This window comes from Calidris pugnax, unplaced genomic scaffold (assembly GCF_001431845.1).
Source record: "Calidris pugnax isolate Ruff unplaced genomic scaffold, ASM143184v1 scaffold44, whole genome shotgun sequence".
In the NCBI taxonomy this organism is placed as follows: domain Eukaryota; kingdom Metazoa; phylum Chordata; class Aves; order Charadriiformes; family Scolopacidae; genus Calidris; species Calidris pugnax.
Genome location: NW_015094506.1, coordinates 14,035,319 through 14,058,075, shown reverse-complemented (window position 1 = coordinate 14,058,075; position 22,757 = coordinate 14,035,319). Strand labels below are relative to the sequence as shown.

The following is a 22,757-nucleotide window of genomic DNA, read 5'->3' as shown; positions in this document are numbered from 1 at the left end:
GCCCCGTCCCGCTCCCCGCGGCGCCGGGGGTCGGGTCCGCCGAGCGGCGTCCCCCGCGCCCGCTGCGAGCTCCGCGGAAAGGCAGCCCCGGGGGTCGGTGGCAGCGGCGGGGACGGAGCGGGCTGGGCCGGGCAGGTACCGTTAGACGGGGGGAACGGAAGGTCCCTTGGGCGCCTTCGGTTCTTCCAAATAACGCCCGGAGAGGACAGCGGGGTCTCTCTTCTGCCGCGTTACCGAATAACGCGCAACAGTGATTCCTCACACCGACCGAGAGAGGCTTCGGTGATTCAAACACCCGTGTTAAATATTTGTATTTTTTCTTTCCTAGCTGGTAGGTGAGGAGAATGGGGATTATTTGAGACATTAAAACTTTTCCCGTTATCCCGACGCATCGTAAACGCGTCTTAATCGTACCCAGGGATCCATTCCGAGCTCCTCCAGGACCAATCGGACCTGGACGTTACAATCATGTGTAGAAAATCAATTAAAAAAAATCTCTTCCTAGCAGAATCGGAAAATATGGTTAAGATCAGCTGCAATAGCGAGACTAACAATGTTTTACATTTTTTTGACTTCATATAGGTATTGAAGTATTTTTTTTTGAGAAGGTCCTTTTTTGTATGAAACAGTTTGTAAGAAGTAGTTAGATTTCTGCAAGTGCAACTAAAAAAAAAAAAAAAAAAACAACTGAAAATTGATTTATACATTGAAGTTTTTCTTAATTAGCTGATTTAATGTGTGCCTTGGGGGCTTCGGGGCATTTCCTATCTATGTATGTATTGATGGTAAGTATCTAATTGTGTTTGGAAAAAATAAGATCGGACTGAAAGAAATTACCGAGATTGTGAGAAAAACCCAGAGCAAGTGTCTTATCGTATGTTACATGCTATCTTTGCAGTTTTTAATTTCAATATAGTTTTAAATTTTTTTTGCCTGTTTCCCAGACAAAAAAAAAATCCTGTAACGTATCGCACGACTTTTTTTAGTAATGTGAGATAAATAAAAATAGAAAAAAAATAGGAAATGTTTTAATTTGTTATTAAGAAACTACAGAGGAATATTTCTTATCTCTACCACTCAGATTTTACCTAAAGACAAATAGTTCCTGCAATCCTTATACAAAATATATGAAACGATCTCTTTTAATAAGTTAACATTTTGCAGAAACTCTCTGTATTTTGTAACCATAACAAACTTAATTGGAAACAATTCCACTTTACAAATCCAAGAGAAGGTATATGGAATCTATTGAGTTTGTAAAGTGAAGTTAATTTTCGGTTTCATTTGCTTCTTGATTTGCCAGTTCACAGCTATTTAGTTTAGTTTACAGTTATTTTGTATTTTCTTAGAAATAGAGATTTTTACATCTGCTTCCAAGTTTAAAGGCATGTTTGTCAATAGCGTTATACTGCTTATCTTCTACGAAAATCTGTTTTGGGCTAAAATTCCTTATCTGTGCAGCTCTAGTTGAAGCTGATTTCATGGATTATTAACTACTTTAGTGGCAGAGTGAAAGTATTCAAGTTCTCTTATGCAGTCTCCTTAAACTGAAAAAAATTAGATTATATTTCCAGATAGAATTCTTAGTTAAAATTCTGTGTGATATAGTACTTTTACTCTGTTTGTGATTAGTATTACAAATTCCTCTTCCACGATCTCTCTTTATGCAGTCACATTGACTCTGGTTCCTTGTGAAACTGCTTTATAGGAAGCCTTGAGTTTAGTCCCCCCGCATTTAACCAGTTATTTCCCTCCCCCACTTTGTGTACAGTGAACTATGGGATTACTAAAGTGGAAGGACAGCCTCTTCACACGGAGCTGAGCAGGCCCATGGACAATTGCAGCAACCTCAGGATGTCCCCAGTGAAGGGGATGCAGGAGAAAGGGGAACTGGATGAACTCGGTGATAAGTGTGACAGCAATGTCTCCAGCAGCAAGAAGAGGAGACACAGAACAACTTTCACCAGTTTGCAGCTGGAGGAATTGGAGAAAGTATTCCAGAAAACTCACTACCCTGATGTCTATGTAAGAGAACAGCTGGCTCTGAGAACAGAGCTCACTGAGGCCAGAGTCCAGGTAGGAACCAAACTTCAACATTTCCATGACAAGTTGTGCATTGTAGGAACTGGTGAACGACACCCCTGGGGATTGTACAAAAGTCCATAAAGCTAAAGTAAATAGCTCGTTTTGCTTTATTTCTTTATGGATCTGAGCTGCTACACTGCAGTACTAAAATTGCTTGTTATGTTTTTAAATGGCTTGTGGTGTTGTTCTAGAAACTTGTTTAAAGGATGAAAAAACAACATCAGTAGTAAAGCAATCTTGATGTCTGTTAGTCCTGTTTTACTGTCAGAATTCCGGGCAGTGAATACACGAAGTGTTACGTTTAAAGATCCCTTTAAAGAGATCTGTTGCATGTACTTCAGACTGATGATGATGCAGAACTCGGCCACAGAGCATTCTCTGTGTGTTACGGCATGAAAAGTACAATCTAAAAAGTAAGAAAATTCCTTGTTTAGATCCTAAGAGTATGCAGTGAAGCTGCACGTACATAGATGTGTATATGTATATATGTGTGTGTGTTAGTGTCTGTACAGAGCAAGGACATAATTCTTTCACCTCTATTGTACAGAATGAGCTTAAAAATCACAAAATTGGGGAGTACGTTTACTGGTTTTTAAACTTGCATAACAAATGGATAATGTTATTCTAATTTTTGGAATGAAACATACTGTTGACCACATAGCGCAGTATTTGAGATCTTAACTGCATATGAAGTTGATTCATTCAGTATGTGCTCAAGCAGTAATCTCAACAATATTTATGGCTTTGGACGTGTAATGGTGAGAAAAGAAGCTAAATATCCAGGAAATGCAGCCCTTCCCCCATTCAGACGTCTTCCCTTAGAAAAGGGTGTGAGCTGCATTTTGTGAGTTTATCCTATTTTTAGAGATCTTCCCCACCCTGGTAATGCTTATAATTTCAATTTAGAGAATAGCAGTCCTGTTGATTCTTACAGACTGGGATTAATTTTTTTAATTTAGTGACTTGAATATGATAACAACTTCACAACTTGTAATTAAACACATACTCACACATGCATATGAAGAAAGAGACGTCAGTGCACATGCATACAACTGAAATTAAACCAGGAACATTTTCAGAAACGAACTCAGCTAATTAATTTTATAAAGAAGTGTTTTTCTCATGTCTATTCAACCAGACAGCATATTCACTGTTGTCATCAGAAAATAGAGCCCAAAATCATGTCCCAGTTACATTGATACAATATCAGTGATGCTGATGGAATTTAGTTCAGTGGCTTTTAACTCTTCAGGCTCTGTGCAATCGCTCTCCTGTTGAATTTGTTGCATTTTTCTAAGTGTGACTTCCACTCATTAGGTTTCAGTCTTGACTTAAAGAAAAAGCTTTCACAACGTTAAAATACCATTCTTCCAATATCGTAATTCCGGAATAATGAGAACCATTCCAAGAACAGATCAATATTCAGAACAGGAAGGGGGGAATAGGGCTAAAATGTGTCAACTGACTTTTTGTCACTTTTTTTTCTAAGTGTTGGAAGCTTCATATGGTAAAAATACTAAAAATAAGAGAATAAATGTGAAAACATATGTCTTCACCAGACTTTCAAAGAATAGCTATTTCTATTTTATTTAAGCATGTTCTCCCCTTTCTTAAAAGATAACCAGTCTTTGCATTTCTCACATGCTAAATATGAAGGGAAATGGTGATCATTTTTATCCAGAGTAGCAACAGTATTCCATCACAAGATTAAGCAATTTAAGAGGCCTTACATCATTAGAGGCAAGCATCTGGCAATGCAAGGATAACAAGCAGCAGATTTTTACATTGCTTTGTGGAGGCAAATGGTTACTTTATCTCTGCCAAGAGACAGTTTCTAGTAAAGTGATGTAAACAGAAACATTTTGGGGGATTGTCAAAGGGAAAAAATGTGTGTTTTTTTTCTCATTCAGTTACTATAAATTCAAGCAAATTGTTTGATTTAGTTTAGCAGAGTGATCAGCTGGATACCTTACCCACATTTCCCTTCACCGCCATTTCATCAAGATCCAATTTAATATTTGTCCTGCATACATGCAGAGAGAGCCAACCTGAACCTAATTTATCTAAGTTGTTTTCTTTCCTGCTGCATGTCAGTGAAGTAATTGGCACCCATTTTAAGGAGATTGTCAAGGTCTTTTTTCAATGAAAGAGCCTCATTACTAAATTCCCTTAGCGTGTTCTTGATGCCTCCTGTGGAGAGAGCAGAATATTTTTTTTCTTTTTCTTTTCTTTTTGCTGAGCCTCAGGCATCATAAATAATATAAATTTACCAGCAAGCTCCCTAAGAATATATACTTAGCATTTATGTGCGTGGGCCTTGTTTTGATTGCCAAGTAAATTTTAAAAGATTGTACATACTAAATTTGCAACAAGTTTGTGGAAATTAAAATGAGCAAAATTGTGCTCTGGTTTCTGAAGCAGCATCAAAGGACAGCTGAGTTCTCCAAAGATCAAGGCAAAACCTGAATTATAAAGCAAACAGTGTTATTTTAAATATCCCACTATCAGGGATCTGAAAATATCCCTCAAAATGAGATTCATAGGCAGTGTCTTTATTAAAAAAATTTATTAATGTATGTATCTATCCAAACAGATTCACGATCTATTTAGCAGGAAGAATAACCAATGGCATTGTTTCCATAAAAAAATAATGGTTCTGTTAGCGGTGTGACTTATTTAAAAAGAATTGGAATGAGTTTGCTCATGGCTGAACAATAAAGACTTAGTTGGATAATATTACTTTTATAAATGAACAGTTACATTCTTAGCAATTCCTTTAATTCACCAGGATAAGTCTTAGCTAGTCCAAACTAAACTGTTTGAATTTTTTTTTTTTTTGAAGACCACAGGACAATGACAGAAATCAGTCACAGCAAGAAGTATGCATATAATAGGTTTTGACATAACACCCGACACTCAAAATATTACAGAATAGTCCAAAGGTTATTGAAGCATAAAAAATAACCTTTAGTTGACAAGACGGCATTTTGTCAGATCTAAATTATTTCAGAGTCTAATTGTAAAGTGCTATTCTTTATTTTTCCATTGTCAGAAACACAGATTTTCCTAACACAAATGTGAAAAAATGTCGCAATAGTTTTAAGACTGTCTGTGATCTCCTGATTTTGTATTATCTTCCTGCTCTATTAGCCTTGCTTGTAAAAACTTTTTCTGCAGCACTGACTACTGTCCTGGTGCCAGCTTTTCCTGCCCTTTCATTAGGGCACTTGACAAAGATTACATATACTTCTAGGAGGCAGATCATAGGTAGTCATATTAAGTCAGTGGGCATATACAATTCAGAGAAAGTTTATTTACAATTTGACTTGCTGTTACTTGGTAATTTTCCTCTATAGAACAGAACTCTGTCAAAATCGGCACTGCCTGATGGACTGATATTTCTGATCTCTCCTCTGCCATTTTTTTTTTTTTTGTGGCTCTAGAAAGGAAATATCATATACCTTTAAATCAGTCAGAAATAACTTAAGCAGGCCTGACACTGAGAATATTGAAATTGCAAGAAATTCATCCAGAGGTGGAGAACATCCCTTTCAAAGATAAACAGAAATTTTCAAAGCTACTGTCCAAAATGTCTTGGCTTTTTCCTAAGACTCTTTGTTCACTATGTAATTAGGTTTACCTTGATGACTGTTTCATCATTTACCATAGGTTTGGTTCCAGAATCGAAGAGCAAAATGGAGGAAAAGAGAACGCTATGGTCAAATCCAGCAAGCTAAGAGCCATTTTGCTGCCACTTATGATATATCTGTTCTTCCAAGGACTGACAGCTACCCTCAGGTACGGTAAAGACCACATAGTACTTTGCCTTCTCTTCTGTCCTTAGGCACTCATGTGCACAGAAGTGCATGAAGACTTTCCTGCATTTAGCTTTCAGTGTTCTTTAGACGTGTCGACAGGACCTGCCGCTGTGAACAACATTTTCGACTTCCAATATGTATAATTAATGCTTAAAATACAAGTATTTTTTAAACAACAGTCTTAGGAGCTGCAGAGTTTTGCGTAAGTTATGTACTGACAATGGCTGTGCAGTGAAGTCTTTTCTGCACATAAAATTCTGTGGGGATTTGAATCACTTCTAGGTCCATACAAAAATTCTGGATGAAGTGTAGGCTCATTCAGATTGACAGGAATGATGTATTTTTATACGGTAAGGTTAGAATGTCACTTCTAAGATATTTATGTTCATAGGTACAACTGCCTTAACAACTCTGGTCTTGTATACCTTGGTAAGGTGTGGCATAAACTATGTGATCTCTAGGCAACTTCCTTCTGATGTGTTAAACATGCACACTTTATTGACCTCAATAGATCATTGAATACAGCAAGTCTTCTAGTAACATGAAACCATATTATGGCCACATAGAATCAGAATTGATTGTATATGGCTGGGAGAGGGAAGCAGGAGCACTCTCAGGCAGTAGTAATTTGGGTTTTGGTTTTTTTTTTTCCTTTTTCAGTTCTCCATTAGTATAAAGTAAGGTATTACTGTGTAATAAGATCAGAATCTTCTGTTTCTCTTCTCCAGTCCTTTGGTTTATTGCCTTGCCTCACTCTCTGCTATTGTTTTTCTGCTTGCTTGTTTTAGTACATTGAATACTTTTATTCTGAAGCCATTGTTTTTCATGTCTCTAGCTTCCCATTACTTTTACCACATAATTAAAAAGAAAAAAAAGCACCATACAAAGCAAAAGTGTTGTATCGGTCCTTGTGGTGGAGTCCTTCCACTGTTCGTGTCCTAGTGCTCTTCTAGGTCATTAGGTAGCAGGGTCTCTGCCAGCCTCAGGAAATTATTTGTATTCTATGTGGGCTTGCTTTGGTCGTGCTCTACATTGGCTGAACGTGGTTAGCTTTGAGCCAGAGGCCTTCGGCCCATGTGTCATCTACCCAGTTTAAAGTGCTTTAGCTCTGACGAGGTTGCATGTTACTAAGCTTGGTGCCAGGGCCAGAGCTGGTTTGTGTTCCAGCAGCTCAGAACATCCACACAACCATTTCACTGCTGGTGACATTTACCAGTCTCCTGGTTTTTATTTTAGAACGTAACAGTGCATTAGCCCAAATTACAGCAGAAACCACTGAATGATACACTGTGTTTAAGAGGGAGGACACAATATGTGTTTGAGACCTATCTAGGTGGAGGTGTGCAAAAAGACCTTAAGCACTCCTAGGCAGATTCACAGAAACATAGATGCTTGGTCACTCACAGACCTCACTCAAGGTGTACAAGTATTTTTGAAGGCCTTTCTGACTCATCTATAGCATCACAACAGATGATACAAGGAATAGTACTTAAGCTTTGGGCTTTGTACTCAGTTCACTAGACTAAATTTAGTGTCTCCAAGCTCATCTTATAGTTTTAGTAGAACTTAATCTACAAATATTCCCAATTAACAGAAGTTTCATTAGCATAAGGAAATGGAATAATGTAAGCCATTGGTAAACACTTCAAATAGTTGTCCTAAAATTAATGTTTTTAAAAAAGAAACACTTTTGAATGAAATATCTATACTGTAGTTTCAGATTGTTAAAAGGATGAATGAATTAACTACATTTTTATTAACAGATGTGTTAAAAAACATCTTTCCTACGCTGATGATGCAACTAAGTTTCAGCCTGGCAAAGCATTCTATCATTAATTTATAAGTTCTCAAAACCAGGAGGTTGAAATGGAAATGTTGGTTCCATAATCTTAAATAAAGCATCTCTAAAATGTGTAGAAATATAGCATGTATACTCATTCATAAACATAAATGTGTAGTACTCATCTACAACCACAGACTAACACACTGCTGGTAGACAGGCCGTCACAAACACGTAATGGAGTCTGGTCACCTGCATGAGAAAGCTGTGTTGTGCTGTACTGTAGGGTACTTCATGAACAGGAACAAAGAGCTGAATGAAGGTGTGAGACCACTCTACATTGGTTACTTCAGCTGAGTGCTTGCATACATAGCTTGGCTACATGATAAAAGCAAGGTATCTTGCTCCTCAGTGAAGAAAGTGGCTACTTTGCTGCATACTGGACTATTATCTGTATCCAGGCAATTATCACAGAACAGTCAATGCAAGTTCACGTTCTTCCTAACCTGGTGGTAATTCTTCATAGTTTCATATTCTTAAATCTCCATTTTCATTAAAACCATGTGTGTATCATATATATACTATTTCCAGTGACAATCTTTGAGGCGATGAAAATCCGTATTAAAAACACAATGACCGCTAACATCACTACATGCAAATCTTTTGAACTAGATATCCATTTAGAAGTGCCTCACTTATGGAAAATAAATATACAGTACATGACTTGCTATAAACACCTTGATCTATCCTACAGTTCAAACAGAAAGAAATATATTTAAAATTGTGATCTGCATGTTTGGTTTTAGTGTTACAGATTAATTTCTCAGAACAATTCCATTATTTCAGTACAGATAATGCAAGAAAAGAAATTACATATCCTTATTTTTTTAATTTTTATTTTAAATTTTTTTTCTTTTTTTCCGTCTTTTTTTTTTTTTCCATCTCTGATTTTCCTTCTTTTTTTTTTTCCTGTATACAAACACTTTTATTGTGACATTGACATCACTAAATATTAGACAGGCTTTGCCATACTTTTGAATAACTAGTTTTTCTTGGGGCTTGTGGAACACAGTTCACTAGAGCTTGTTTATGATGCCTTTGTTAACATGGGGGAAAACAGACTCTCTGTTGCTGGCAAAAAAATATAGGATGATGTTGAAAAGGGATAAAATAAAGCTGAGATATTTACTGCTGTGTGGCAGAAGAAACAGGAACAAATGTGAATTTCTGGTGTGAATTATATGAATTTACAGTTTGAAGATTTCTGTTTTGAGTCCCACTACGGATATGTTCCCAAAACAGACATCCCGCTTGCATTCCAGCAGGAACATCAGTCCCTTTTGCAGTCAACAGAGGGTATGGAGACCCCTGCTTAGTCTCTTCACCAGATATCTCATCAGGCACAAATTAAGAACATGATGCTGTTTAGTTTTGTGTGGCAATGTAAACCTGAAATGTTTTCCTGTGTGGAAATAATCTTTTCAACTTACTTCAGATAGAAGGTTGGCTCTAAATCAGAGGATGGTTGAGGTTGGAAGGGACCTGTTGGAGGTCTAGTCCAACCCCCATTTCTATAATTTGTCCTCATTTTGCTATTAAATTACACATCTTTATCTTCAAAACAGCAATTAACAATTTAGAATTTTTTTTTCTTTTTTCTAGACCATCATTGCTTGCTTTGTTAATTCAGTCTAATGTTAATTGTTTTTATAGTATATTTACTTCAGGTGTATTTTTTTTGTGCAAAATAGTTGCTCAGCTGGCTGCAAAGAAATTAAGTATCTCCTAAACTGTCCAAATTCTGCATGCATAGGTCTTCCACTAATTATACTGGCAACACCTGGATTACAGAGGAGGACAGTTAGTAAAATATTCCAGGATAATCATCTGTTATTCACATGTTTTTCCTAGGTTTTAACATGAAAAATACCACAGAGTTGTTAAGTTTTCATTCAGATGAAATATTTAACTTTAGACAACATTATGCTAAAAAATCAGATTTTTTTCTAAGCAAATGTTATATACAGTACTTTTCATTTATGTTAGTAAAAGGTTTCAGTTTCTTTAGTTTCAGTATTTAAGCTGAAAGTTTCTCTCTTGCAGATGCAACACGTTGTGGTCTGTCATCTTAAGTGCACTCAGAAAACAAATTACTGGTTAAAACTCGTATCTCAGACACTCTGAGTCTCATTAGCCAGAGATATTCTGCTGATGATATGAAAGCTAAGAGGCAGCATCCTAACATGAGTGAGGAAAGGCATGTAGATTCACTTCACGGCAACCTTTACTTCAACTCACCTGAGTAAATGAGCATACTCTATATGGCCACCTAAATATAATGCTAATTAAGATGTCTTGGGATATCTGAGACCCTGTTACAGTGCTGATGAACAGGACTTAAAAGAAGCATGCACCCTTCAGAGAAGGCAGTTGGTGGTCAGATAAGTTATTAGACACTTGTGTTTAGGAAACTTAATCACAGGGATTTTTATGCCAGGGATGGGTTCCCTTTAAAGTTGGTGAAAATCTGGTTAATAAAATTCTCTCTTCCTAAAATACAAGTTATAAAAAAGGTGAAACAATCTCTAAAAATGTGTTTTTCTTTCTGATGCATGGTTCAGCTGCAGACACCTATAGTTATCTTTGATGGATCTGTGTATTATGTTGGGAGAGGAACAATAAGAAGGCTGCTTAGCCTTGCTCTTCTCTTACTTTATTGACCTTTACTTGACTACTTTTACTTTCCTATGTCTAGTGAGAAAGCTAATGTGACAAAAGGTGCTTAAAATTGTCAGATTTAATATTTAAGCATTAGAAGTATCAAGGGAACAAAAAATCTGAGAGAAACTATCATTTTTATCCTTTCCTTATTTACACACAAGAGTGAAATTTGATCAAAAGCCTACCCTATTATCATATAGATATGTAGCTTTCCCTGTGTGAGTTAAATTTATAAAGATGTCACCTTTATAAGTGTAAGTGCGTCAGTATGTAATTAAACATTAAATCATATCTTTGAAAAGCAGGTATAAGGGGCAATGTTCCTCTCCCATGTAGTCTCTTTCCACACTTTGCATATTTTGTTATTGCTTGTTCTTTGAGTTTAGTACATTTGTTGTCATTGTTCTTTTAAGCTCTTTTCATAGAATCATAGAATGGTTAGAGTTGGAAGTGACCTCAAAGATCATCGAGTACCAACTCCCCTGCCATGGGAAAGGGTTTATCTTGTTACACCATCATACTTTCTCTCGTATGTGTGAAATGTATTGTTTGCCTCTCTTTTTTACTTGAAAATGAAGGCAAGAACTTGGATAGGACTGAATTGAATTTTTTTTTTTTTTTTTTTTTGGAAAAGCCCAGCCTAGTGCAGCTGGGAATCCTGAAGAGACAAAAGCATTTCAAAGGTATGGGAACTGGAGTGATATAGAAGGTGTAGAAAGAAGGGAGAATGTTTAAATATCAAAAATAGAAGAAGGAAGAGGCTGAAGTTTACATTCCATCCACCAGACTGATAAATCAAACTAAATCTGTTGAACAGCATGGCATCACATGATTTGTTTTGGCAATCAAAGAGTGTAGAAGTGGTATCAGTATACATGTGTTATGTACTAAGTCCTTGGATCATCATTACTGTTCTGTTCTAACCCTAGTACATATGGGTAATTCTCATTAACAATAATCAAAGTTACATGCTCCAATTAAATTTTTCATATGGCATATATTAGACACCACATGTTATATGACTTAAAAATTCTTTTAACTGTATTAGACATATAAATGACACTTAATCACAATAGTTCATTAAACCTATGGATACACTGATTAAGTAGGAGTAGATGTGGTAGACATATCTGAGTTAGCTTCAAAGAAGTTTTATCATATACTTACGCTGTCTAGCTGTGACAGCACGCAGCTCAGGCTGGGCCACCACCTGCATGGTATGTTGCTTACTGCATATGTGCTGACTGTTGCACTGCTGTGGCTGATCTTCCAACAAGAGTAACACTTCTAATCTTTTTGGGTGGTGTCTGTTCCGCACAAAGTACTTTGTGCACTGTGCTTTTATTTTGTCTTGGTTCTAAACCATCACTGTATGTGGTCCTCCTCACAGTCTCAGCATTTGGTTTGTTGCTTTATTATTTTTTTGTGGTGAAACATATTTCTTTAAGCTTGTGAGTGGCTTAAGATGGGGCTTAAATATAAGGAAAACCCATTTTTTCTGAGATAAAAAAATAATAATAGTATTTTTCAAAGCGTGAATTTTTGTCTTTAACTGTATCATAGACATGTAATATAAATAATTCTTATTGCCACTGGCTCTGAGATTGCAGTAGGGAGAAGTTACAGCTTATCTGCAAAACATACCATACAAGAATGAAAGCTTGATGATTTTTCAAATCCTGCACTGTTTTGCACCTTAGCAAACTTGTTAAACATGGAATCAAATTAGGAGATTTTTATTTTGTTCACTGTTTGGAAGGCCTAAAAGTGGACTAAATGGGTCTATCACATATTTTAGAGCTGTAGCATTAAGCCTCTCACTACCAAGGGCCAACTTGCATTTTATGGACAAATCTGAAAATGGTGTGCTGCAGCTCTCTCATATGTACCTGAACCCAGTACAGTACAGATGATCTTCACATGTGTGTTCAGTAAAATATCACAAATTACACCAAGAAGTATTCTGTCTAGATATAAAGGAAAAAGTACAATGAGAGCGGTAAAGCCTTGGAACAAGTTGCTTTTAGAAGTTATTGAGACCCTGTAGCTGGAGCTACTCAAAACTTGACTGGGTAGGGCCTGAATAATTTGATCTAAAATCAAAGTTAGCTGTGAGCAAGGGTTTGGAATAATAATGCCAGAGATCTTCAGTTTAAATTACGCTGAGAATCTATGACTGTGAAAACTCGGGAAGTACAGAGAAATTTCTGCCCATACTTTGGATGTTCTTGAGAGGCCCCCAGAAAAAAAAATACTGTGGCAAGTGACAGACCAAATTAATTGTGCTGATGGACTAGGGACAGCCTATGGATCATGAGTTGTAAACCAGCAGTTCTGAGCAGTTTAACAGCTATTGCATTTAATCTGCCTAAAGTAGCTCCCTGTGCAAGTGCAGGTTTCATGTTTTCTGGCACTGCAAGGATTGTTGCTTCACTCAAAGAGAGGAGTGACAAAAATTTAGCAAATCAATCTCTTTGACATTCATGTGTTTTCTATTATCAAGTAAATTCTTAACTGTTCAGTTAGTGCCACTGTTGTCTCCCTTGTAATGCCCAGGAACATCTTGAAAACAGAGTTTCTAATTATTAGAGTAATTATAATTAGATATAATTCCAGTACCTACAGGAAAGAACGAGGAGGAACTCTTTATCAGGGAATGTAGTGATAGGATGAGGGGTAACAGTATTAAACTGAAAGAGGGGAGATTTAGATTAGATTTTAGGAAGGAATTCTTTACTGTGAGGGTGATGAGACACTGGAACAGGTTGCCCAGAGAAGTTGTGGGTGCCCCATCCCTGGAAGTGTTCAAGGCCCGGTTGGATGGGACTTTGAGCAACCTGGTTTAGTGGGAGGTGCCCCTGTCCTTGGCAGGGGGGTTATGGTCCCTTCCAACATAACCATAACTCTAACATAATGTAATGCAGGATAACATAACATTTAGTATGTAATATAATAACAACAATAATAACTTATTACTTCATATCTAGAGATCTTAACAGAGGTTAACATTTTGTTTCCCATGCGAAGCACTAAAACACACGTCCATTCAAATAGAAGCTGTGTGTGCTTATATGCGTGTCTGTTAGAAATAAACTCCAGTCTGGATAAGCAGGTGACTCAAATAGAGAGACAAGACTTTTGGTGATGGGAGAACCAAAACTGGTGAAGTGACAGTACAACCCCCAGAAAATTTGGAGCTTTGAATTTATATGATTTCTCCAGGTACTGTGTAAGAAGGATGAAGGTCCAGGAGCTTGAAATTTTAACAGAAAAAAAAAGCAATGACACAAAGGGGGATGACCAATTACCTCAGCTAATTTTCCTCAGTAGTGTCAAGCAGAAGGTCATATGCTTAGGAAATGATATCATAGCCATGTTAACAACCATAACTCTCCAATTGTGTTTTTGTCACAGCTATGAAATCCTGCTCTTTTTCTTTTTTTTTTTTTTTTGTGTACTGGGAAGGGTGTGTATGTATGTGTGTATAAAACATACAGTAGGTAAATATATTGAAGGGCTCTGGTAATTTCATGGTAACCACAAGAGCAAAGCTCAAGTTGTTTGTGATGTTAACAGAAACCAGAGATGTGCTGTATGTATAGCCTCATTCACAGTCTCTGAATTGGCTTTTATATAGTTCGTGGATCACACAAGACTTTAAGAGGAAAAATATTTTCTTTAAATTCATGTACATAATGTCCCTTTTCCTTCCAACATACCAGAAGAAGGTCTGATAATTTTGACTTATTGTAAAACATTACTGTATTTATTTTTAATGCAGACATACTTTCAGCACCTGAATTTCACTATAAGATATTTATATTATAAATCCTTACTAAGAAATGAAAATCTAGTATCAAAAATGAAGTCACCCAACCAACTAAAATGAACAGAAAATTGATATGACTGAATTATTCTTTTGTAAACTATAAATGTCTCATAAGAGAAGATGTAATGCTTTCCTAGCATCTTGTGGCATTTCTGAAATTAAGTTTCCTAATCTGGATTCCTTCTTCTAAGGAAGAAACCCAGGGCACCCCTTGAAAGCTTTAGGAATGAATAGCTTGTTCACATATTTCTTTAACAAGACATTGGTACATTTTAGGATTTGCAGCTGAATTCTTTTTTCATTTACACCTGTGTAATCGCACTGAAGCTAAATTGAAAGACTTTTGTCCAAGATAAAAATATCAGCAAAATTGGTGGTACTAAACTTAGTTTACTGCAAACCAAGCTACTAGAAATATGAAAGGAAAGAGTGATTCGGTGATACCTCCAGACCACATAGGTTATTGGGCACTTTCAAACTGAGCCTCTGAACCTTTTGAAGTCTTCTCATCACAACTGTATTAAAGGCAAACTCATGCACGTTCCTATTTAAACAGAGGTTTTTTGAGAATTCTTACCATAATTATATCTCTGCAGCCCTGGTGACTGTAGCATTTGGCATAGTGTTTCTAAGAAAGACATCTTAGAAAGCCAGATAAATGAGACTTTGTTGTGTGTAAGTTAGCTTTGGGGATGATGAGCTCCTTCAGAATTAGCTTCTGTGTTAGAAGCTGTATAGATGAACTTAGTCTCTTCCTGTGCAATCCATTTTGTTGTGAAGATCCTGAGAGTAACCATTTGGCTTGGAAATATCATCAAAAAGAACAGGGGTTTGTGTGCATTTGTTTGAAATACATACGTAATTTTTTCTGGATTTTTTTTTAACTTTACCATCTCCCCGTTTCAATTCAGTAGAGTTGTACCAACAAAACAAGCTGAAGTGGAACAGCATGGAAATAGGAATAGGTGACTTGTTTTGTAGGAAGAAAGGGAAAGAAAACCCCAACAGTTGCTGCTGCAGGAAATGTATACCTAACCATGAAATACAATAAAGTACAATTAGAAGTTTCTAGTGTTTCTGAACACCACCACCACACCCCTTCTTCTGCCCACCCTGCCTCCCAGTGATTTTTGTATGGATGACTGTTTCCAATTTTCCAAGTTCATGGTTGAGATAGAATGTGTACAACTTGGGCTTTCAAGCAAAGTGAAGATATTTTCCAGATCTTATAGGCTTTCAGTTGTTATCTTCTTTACTACTCCTCTGTTCCCTAATCACATGCTATGTGGCTCCAAACTCATTAAGTCTTAGAACGCAGTAAGCATTATGAGTCTTAGTGGATGACTTCCCAGTTGCTGTTCACTTAAATACCACACTTCCCAGCTCTTTTGGGATCCCTTGTTTCCTTCTTGTAATATTCTGTAAATTTGTGCTAGGATCTGAGAAACTTTCCAGGCAACAGGACACTCAGGAATCCCTCAATCTTGAACCATAACAGATGTATACTGCTCTCTTTGGCAATGTTCTGTGTGGTTGAATGCAACAAACTTTTGTAAGCAAGACAATGGTTCAAATAGGTCCAGATAAGCTATGTCCTTTAATCCCCAGATAAACCACCTGTCCTCTGAAGTTTATAAAAAGTGTGTCTGACTATAAGTCAAAACTGGTGGCTAATTAAAGAGTAATAAGGCAGCTGAGGATCATGTCAAGCTGCAGAAGATCTCCCATGGTCTGATGTTTGAGAGTATTCTAAAAATTGCTTAAGGGAAGGAAGGACAGCAACTGGAAAGTTCTGAAACTCTCACTAGAGTCTCTTTCCTTCTGTAGATCTCAGGAAGCCCACAAGAAGGAGGAAAAATCCTTGATATCCTTCCCCAGGCACCTTATTCACTCCATTACCTCTCAGCAGACCGCCTAAGATATGCAGGAACAGATGCCTGAGGTGTGCCCAACTAGCTGTGCATGTGTGTGTGGGTAAAGGCAAGCTGTATTCAAGTGAGTGGGTGTGGAAGTGTGTGTATGCCCATACGTATGCATGTCTATGTGAACAAGAAGTTGGGCAGACCAAGAGTATGGGGAGACGTGTTGCTACTGTGACTTTTGCCCAGCCTTCTGCCAGAAAACAAAGCATTTACTCATTCTTTTTTTTTTGCTGCTGGAATTTCCAAGGAGCCCAAATTAGTTAGTCAGCTCCTGATGACCCCTGTTATTACAACTGTTCAAAACATTAATTTTTAAAGTAGACTCTGTCTCCTTGCTATCTGCACTAGATCTCAGCTAGATGATCTCAGTGAACCATAATTTATCTCTTTAGCTTGTTGGTGGCTTGGTGGGTATGTGCTGTTGCAAAGTGATAGGATAATGAGAAAAAAACAACTCAGCATTAGAAACTTGTTTTCATTCTGTGTGTGTGTGTATGTGTGTGTCTGTCATAATTCATTACTTCCCCTGACCTTTAATTTGGCAGAAAAAAAATCACTCGACCAGAGAGATAACCTACTTATCTTAAATCCAAAAATCCTTTGTCTATGGATTTGGAATGTAAAGGCAAAATTAAGTTTGAAGTGGGAATTCACTTTACAGTGCTAACCAAAGAGTAATTGCAATTTCTGCAACAGCAGAGAACAAAGACATGTGGGCTCAATCACAGTGCATCAGAGCAATGATACACTGAACAGATAACAGATTTTTAGAATGAAGACAAATTTAGCAAAGTAAAACAAAAAGAAAAGGATATAGTTACTGGCTGAGAAGTTCTGTACCATGAATGAGGGCTACAAATGTCTTGTAACATGGTATTTGTAGATTTTTGGTTTTTTAAGAAATCAGCATTCAGGAAAGAGATACAAGTAAAAGTGGAGAAGAAATACAAAGCTGTATATTGTATAATGGTGAGTGCAAGTGAGAAGTGACTGAGGAAAACATAGAGAAGGAATGAAAGAATGCACAGTCTGAGATAATGACAGGAACTGACTTGTGCTAGGCCTTGAAAATCTTTCTGTCTGTTTATCTAGTAACAAATAAGTGAAAAATACCTATCCATAAATAGCCTCTATACATAGTGAAGCCCTGAGACTCAGAATGAAGCTTTAAGTGACTGCCAAGTATAGAAGGCATTACACATCAAAGCTTGAATACATGGTTACTCCAGATCTTCAGCAGACATTGCTGGTAACCACAAAGTTTGTCTCCTAGTTTGTCATGCAACGTTTTCCAGGGACACACACTGCAGCCAGTTGAGGCTGAGAGCTGAAACAGAAATGCCCTCAAGTATAACTTTCATATAAAAACATCATGAAAAGAATTTTTATCTTAAAACCATCTTTGAAACAACTTTAGGAAAAGCTCTTGGATGTATTATCAACCATGCCTGTATTTTATGAATCTATTTGTTTTAAAAAAATGATGCGCCTCAGTATTTAATTTTGCAAATACTTGTTGGGCTTTGTTGCTTGAGAAGTCTGGTTTGTTGTGTTCACCCTTTTATACTTCTTCCTACCATTACACTAAGACAGAATCCTAATGAGGAAAACCTTTTATGGTGAGAACAGCTATGGTACTGTACATTTTTTCACACCTCTTCTTTGAAGTTATTTGTGTACTTCCACTAATTTTACTGACTGGCAGGGATGATGGCATCCTGAAGTTCAATGGTAAACACTCAGGATAGAGCCAAAGAGGAAACAGAGCAAAGAATATGATTCAGCAGCCCTTGCTCTTAAGTGAATTATCTGATATTTTGACTCATGTAATGTCATCATGGTATTATCCAATGTGATTTCAGAGAATTAGTAAAGTAATCATTGCTTGTTTTAGAAGAGAACTAATAATTGGTGTGTTAAGTAAAGCAAACCGAGCATTGCAGAAAACAAAAGGTGAACTATCTAAATGTAATCTTATTCATTTTATATGTTCCAGATTCAGAACAATCTGTGGGCAGGGAATGCGGCTAGCGGCTCTGTGGTTACTTCCTGCATGCTACCACGAGATACGTCCTCCTGTATGACACCTTATTCACATTCACCCCGGACAGATTCTGGCTACACAGGCTTTTCAAACCACCAGAATCAGTTCAGCCACATGCCTCTCAATAATTTTTTCACTGACTCTTTACTTTCTGGGGCAAGCAATGGACACGCTTTTGAAACCAAGCCGGAGTTTGAAAGGAGGTCCTCCAGCATTGCGGTTCTACGCATGAAAGCCAAAGAGCATGCTGCCAATATTTCCTGGGCCATGTAATATAGCATTACCCTTTCTTCATTTCCTTTTTTTTTTTTTCGTCCAAATAGCAAACTGAAAACATTTTTATTTCCCATATTTAAAGGACACAACAGTAAGCTGCTGCGTGTGGAATGCTAGAAATCACAATATACATGATGTCTGCTTAAACAAATGCAATATAATATTTAACAATAAAAAAAGAATAAATCAAATAGATTTACCATGCATCAAGCTCAACAAGCCCTCTTTGTTTTGGTTTTATATAGAAATATGTTTTGTTGTACCAGTTGATGAAATATGATTATAAGACCTGCAAAAAAGAATAAAACTATTAAGAAAATACTTCTACTCCATTGTTTTTTAGCAGTACTGTATACAAAATTAATGCTTTATAAATGAATACTTCATAAGGGAACAATTCTGTAAAGGAAAATAAATTTATTATACTAAAACCATGAAGTAAACCTCTAAGCATACTATGCAGAGAAAGAAATATATGATCGTTCATGTTGTAGGTGGAATTTGTAGACCTAACTCTCTCAGCACTGTACTGCTGCTCTGAGACAGCTCTGTTGTTTTGCTAAATGCATGTTGCACTCATTGGAGTAATATGGATGCACAATTAATGTACTGAGAATAGAAGTTACTTTTTTTATTTTATGGACCTGAGTGTATTCTTGTTAAAGATAATGAGATGTATTTTTTCCCAAACATATCACTAAAAGCAGGATCACAGTATTTAATAGAATTTTCAAAGACATGCAGAAATTATTTAAGTCAACTAGGTTTAAATGAAATCTTCAAGGTTGTAGGTAGGGTATTTTGAAATTTAGGTGATTATAAGAGAGCATGGAATAATACTGCAACATTTTCAACAGAATACAGATTTAGAACAAACCCACAACAACAGCAAAGTCTTACTTCCAATCCAGTCAGTCTTACTGTTTTTTGATATGCTACAATCAAATTGAAAAGAAAAAAGTTGAACAAGACTTGCCAGTTTCAGTCTGTAACTGCTCTCAGGATGTTATAAGAGCACATAGCTCATTTAGTTTTAGTTATAGTTTGTTGATATTTTGTGGGATTTTTTTTTGTTTTGTTTGTTTGTTGCTTTTTTTGTCAGAGTTTAAGACTGGTTTGCTCCCTTTAAAGTCGATAGGAAAAAATCTTTTCGACTGCAGTGGCAGTAGGATTTGGCTCTTAGCTCCCAGCCTATCACAAAGGAATTAAAATGTCAGCAGACTTTCTGACATTTCTGGTGGAAAAAAAAATAGAGGAGAAGAAAAATACTTTACATCTGGAGAATTGCTATCTGCTTTGATTTACTTCTCCTCCCTTTCCCCTGTCACATTCCAAGCTCCTTCAGATGAGTGAAATGTCAGCCTCTTTGAAAGCAACAGTCAGTCTCTCAGGTTCATAAAGGCAAAGTAAATTAATTGAAATAAAGAAGGACTTGCATGGCTGTGATTAAAACAGGATACAACTCTCTGGGCACCCCCTGCTCCTTCTTGCTTTTCTCTCCAGCCATTAGTTAGGAATGGAGGGCGGACTGGGGAAGAAGGGAAGATCAGGGAAGCACATTTCATCACAGCAATTGCAGAACTACCAGTACTCGCAAAAACAACCTCACAGGAACCCCTAAATTGTCTCTGTTCCCACTCAGGAAGCTAAATTTGAAAACAAGTATAGGAGATGGATCCATTCTGTAATCATTCAGTGGAATAAATAAATTTAACTTTGAAATCAATAGAATCAGTTGAAAATGGGAATTTTATAGCAAATTCTTACACAGCTGATTGAAAAGGTTACCCTTTTTGCCACTAGTAATAAACTCCAAGTTTAACACATACGTATGCTCCAATTTGTGATTTCCTAATTTAATTCTCCTTCTAAATATTAACTTCAACTTTGGCCTGAAGAACTAGGAAAGAGCATTCTGGCTAGAATTTATCTTTTCCTTTTTTTTATGGTCTGTTTAGACAGCAGTAAAATGAGTCTTGATTTAAAGCAAAAAAGAATTTATTAGTACAGGTAAAGAGACTAGTTTTACATAGAAACTTTTGCTACATGCAGAAGGATGAAAGTGGTGGAAATACAAGGAGTTTTTTTAGCAGATCAAACTGTTTCCAGCTCTAACATGTATTTTCAGTATTTTTTTCCATTAAAACATAATCATTTTTTAAGGTGTAGCTTTTATAACATTGCAAATTGATTTCCAGATAATGTTAATTAAAATGTCATTAATGGGTAAAGAAACAAAAGCTTAGCTGGCAAACTTAAAGACATTTTTATTGTTGCCTCTCTTTCACTTCACTTACTTATTTTGATAGCAGAATTTGCTATCCTGGCCTTGTGAAATCCAGAAAGAAGTTCATTTTTACAAGACTATTTATGTCGAGAGTAAAATTAAACAATTCCTGGGAATTTATTGCAGCAACAGAATGCTTGGGGAGAATAAATATCCATTTTCAAAACATTATAACTTCTTTAGATGCTTGAAGCCAAAATCAAAGGGGAAAATAAAAGACTATGTCATCTTCCTGCAGATTTTAATTAAGTGAAAGGGATACAATGCTAATTAAATTTTCATCCTCAGTTTTATAAATGGAAACTATTTGTTAGATGTTGCTAGCATAACTTTATGCATTAGGCAAACAGGTATTCAACCCTTCGTTAAACCTGAGGTGTGATAAGTTGCAGGCCTGCATTAAGCTTGTCATGCTCTTGCATCAGCCTCGTCTCAAAGAATGAATGATAGTCTGTTGGTTGCAGCGTTTCATTTAGTTAATGAAAAAGTATCTTCGTGTTAGATGTCAAGTACTACAACAGGGTCACATTCTGCCACTTTTATTTAGTAGTGCTTTACTCCATGAGTAGATGCATTGATGTGAGTGAGACTACTCACATTGGCCAAATTGTGAATCACTTATAAATGTTTATTCACAATGGCCCCATTCATGCAAAGAGCTGCTCAGCACAACATGAGTAATCGGTTCATAATCAGGCCCAGCTTAAGGTACTATTCAGCTCTGGTAAGGATGGCAGAATCTGGCTCACGCTGGCTTAAGGCCAGACTCAGACTTTTTAACCAAGATGAGTAGCTCCTTATTCCACAAATAGTGCAAATAGAGCCAACAGGGCTCTTTGAAGGGTTCTCTTTTTATAAGAAAAGTCTAGAAAAAAGGCATTTCAATATATGTAAATAATTTGAGCAAGATTTTATTCAAGGTAAATTATTTTATTTTCCACTGGACTATACTGCCACATTTGACAGAACTTGTGTTCTTGTGCTTTGATTTTGTCCACTTAATGATTTCTTAGCACGAGCAACTAATCTTTTTGCTGCTTCTTCAACATGTGGCAAATGCACTAAAAACAAAAGGAGGTGATTTACATAGCCTTCCTGCCAAGTACTTTAACTAATGTTTGAGATATGTGATCATCATGCAATGCTGGGAAGTAAATTTATAGAACTTCTGGGCAAAGAGTCCCTATCCTGTTAAAAGAGAAAGTGAAATATAGTTGTAATTATTACTGTGAAGAATTTGTGATGACATAGTGCTGGACAGATTTTTCTCCTATGATTGATTCATCAACAATTTTAAAATGCTAAGCCTGTATTTGAAACAAATTTTTGAACAGATGCAAATGTATCTATGAAAATTAAAAGTCCTCTTTAAGATTTGCACAGACTCACATGAGTGACGGACAACACTGCACTTAACAGACAGTCTCCTTGCCATAAAGATGGTCAGAAAAGTTTGACACAACTGATTTCTACCTACAGTTTAATCTGCAGTGTTACATATCAAAGGAATATATCAATGAAGGCATCTTTTGTTGCTGAGAATAAGCTGAAAAGAACTGTATTTCTAACTTCACTTCTTTACCGTCATAATATTTTACACTGTCAAGTGCTGAAAAATTCCAGTTCAATATGTGAAAGGTATTTTATTTTGACTCTAAACTTTATGGTAAGGCCTTGAAGTATAACATTTAACAAATATAACCAATATACATTTAATAAAATGTATATTAATTAATTAATTAATTAACATTATTAATTATATATTATATTAATTATATATAATATTAATTATAATTAATATACTATATTAATTAATTAATAAAATACATTTAATACTGAGATACTTCAGCACCATAGAAGTAAATGATTTTTTTGGCGAAGATTAAAGTATTACAGTGTGTTCAAAATGACACAGATTAATTAATATTTTATTGATAAATTTCTAAATATCTGAGATCCTTAGAAATCAGAGTTATATCAGCCTGATCAGAGTTA

At 36.3% G+C, this 22,757-nt stretch overlaps 1 protein-coding gene across 1 annotated transcript in view; it reads left to right on the top strand.

Annotated features, from left to right (window-relative positions):
- The window catches only part of ALX1 (ALX homeobox 1), a 19,592-nt gene extending 798 nt beyond the window's left edge, over positions 1-18,794 (top strand). The window contains exons 2-4 of the mRNA XM_014963511.1: positions 1,772-2,076; positions 5,755-5,883; positions 18,152-18,794. Of these exons, the coding sequence (XP_014818997.1) occupies positions 1,772-2,076; positions 5,755-5,883; positions 18,152-18,472 (755 nt within the window). The 3' untranslated portion in view covers positions 18,473-18,794. The remainder of the gene's footprint in view (positions 1-1,771; positions 2,077-5,754; positions 5,884-18,151) is intronic.
- The last annotated feature ends 3,963 nt before the right edge of the window (positions 18,795-22,757 follow it).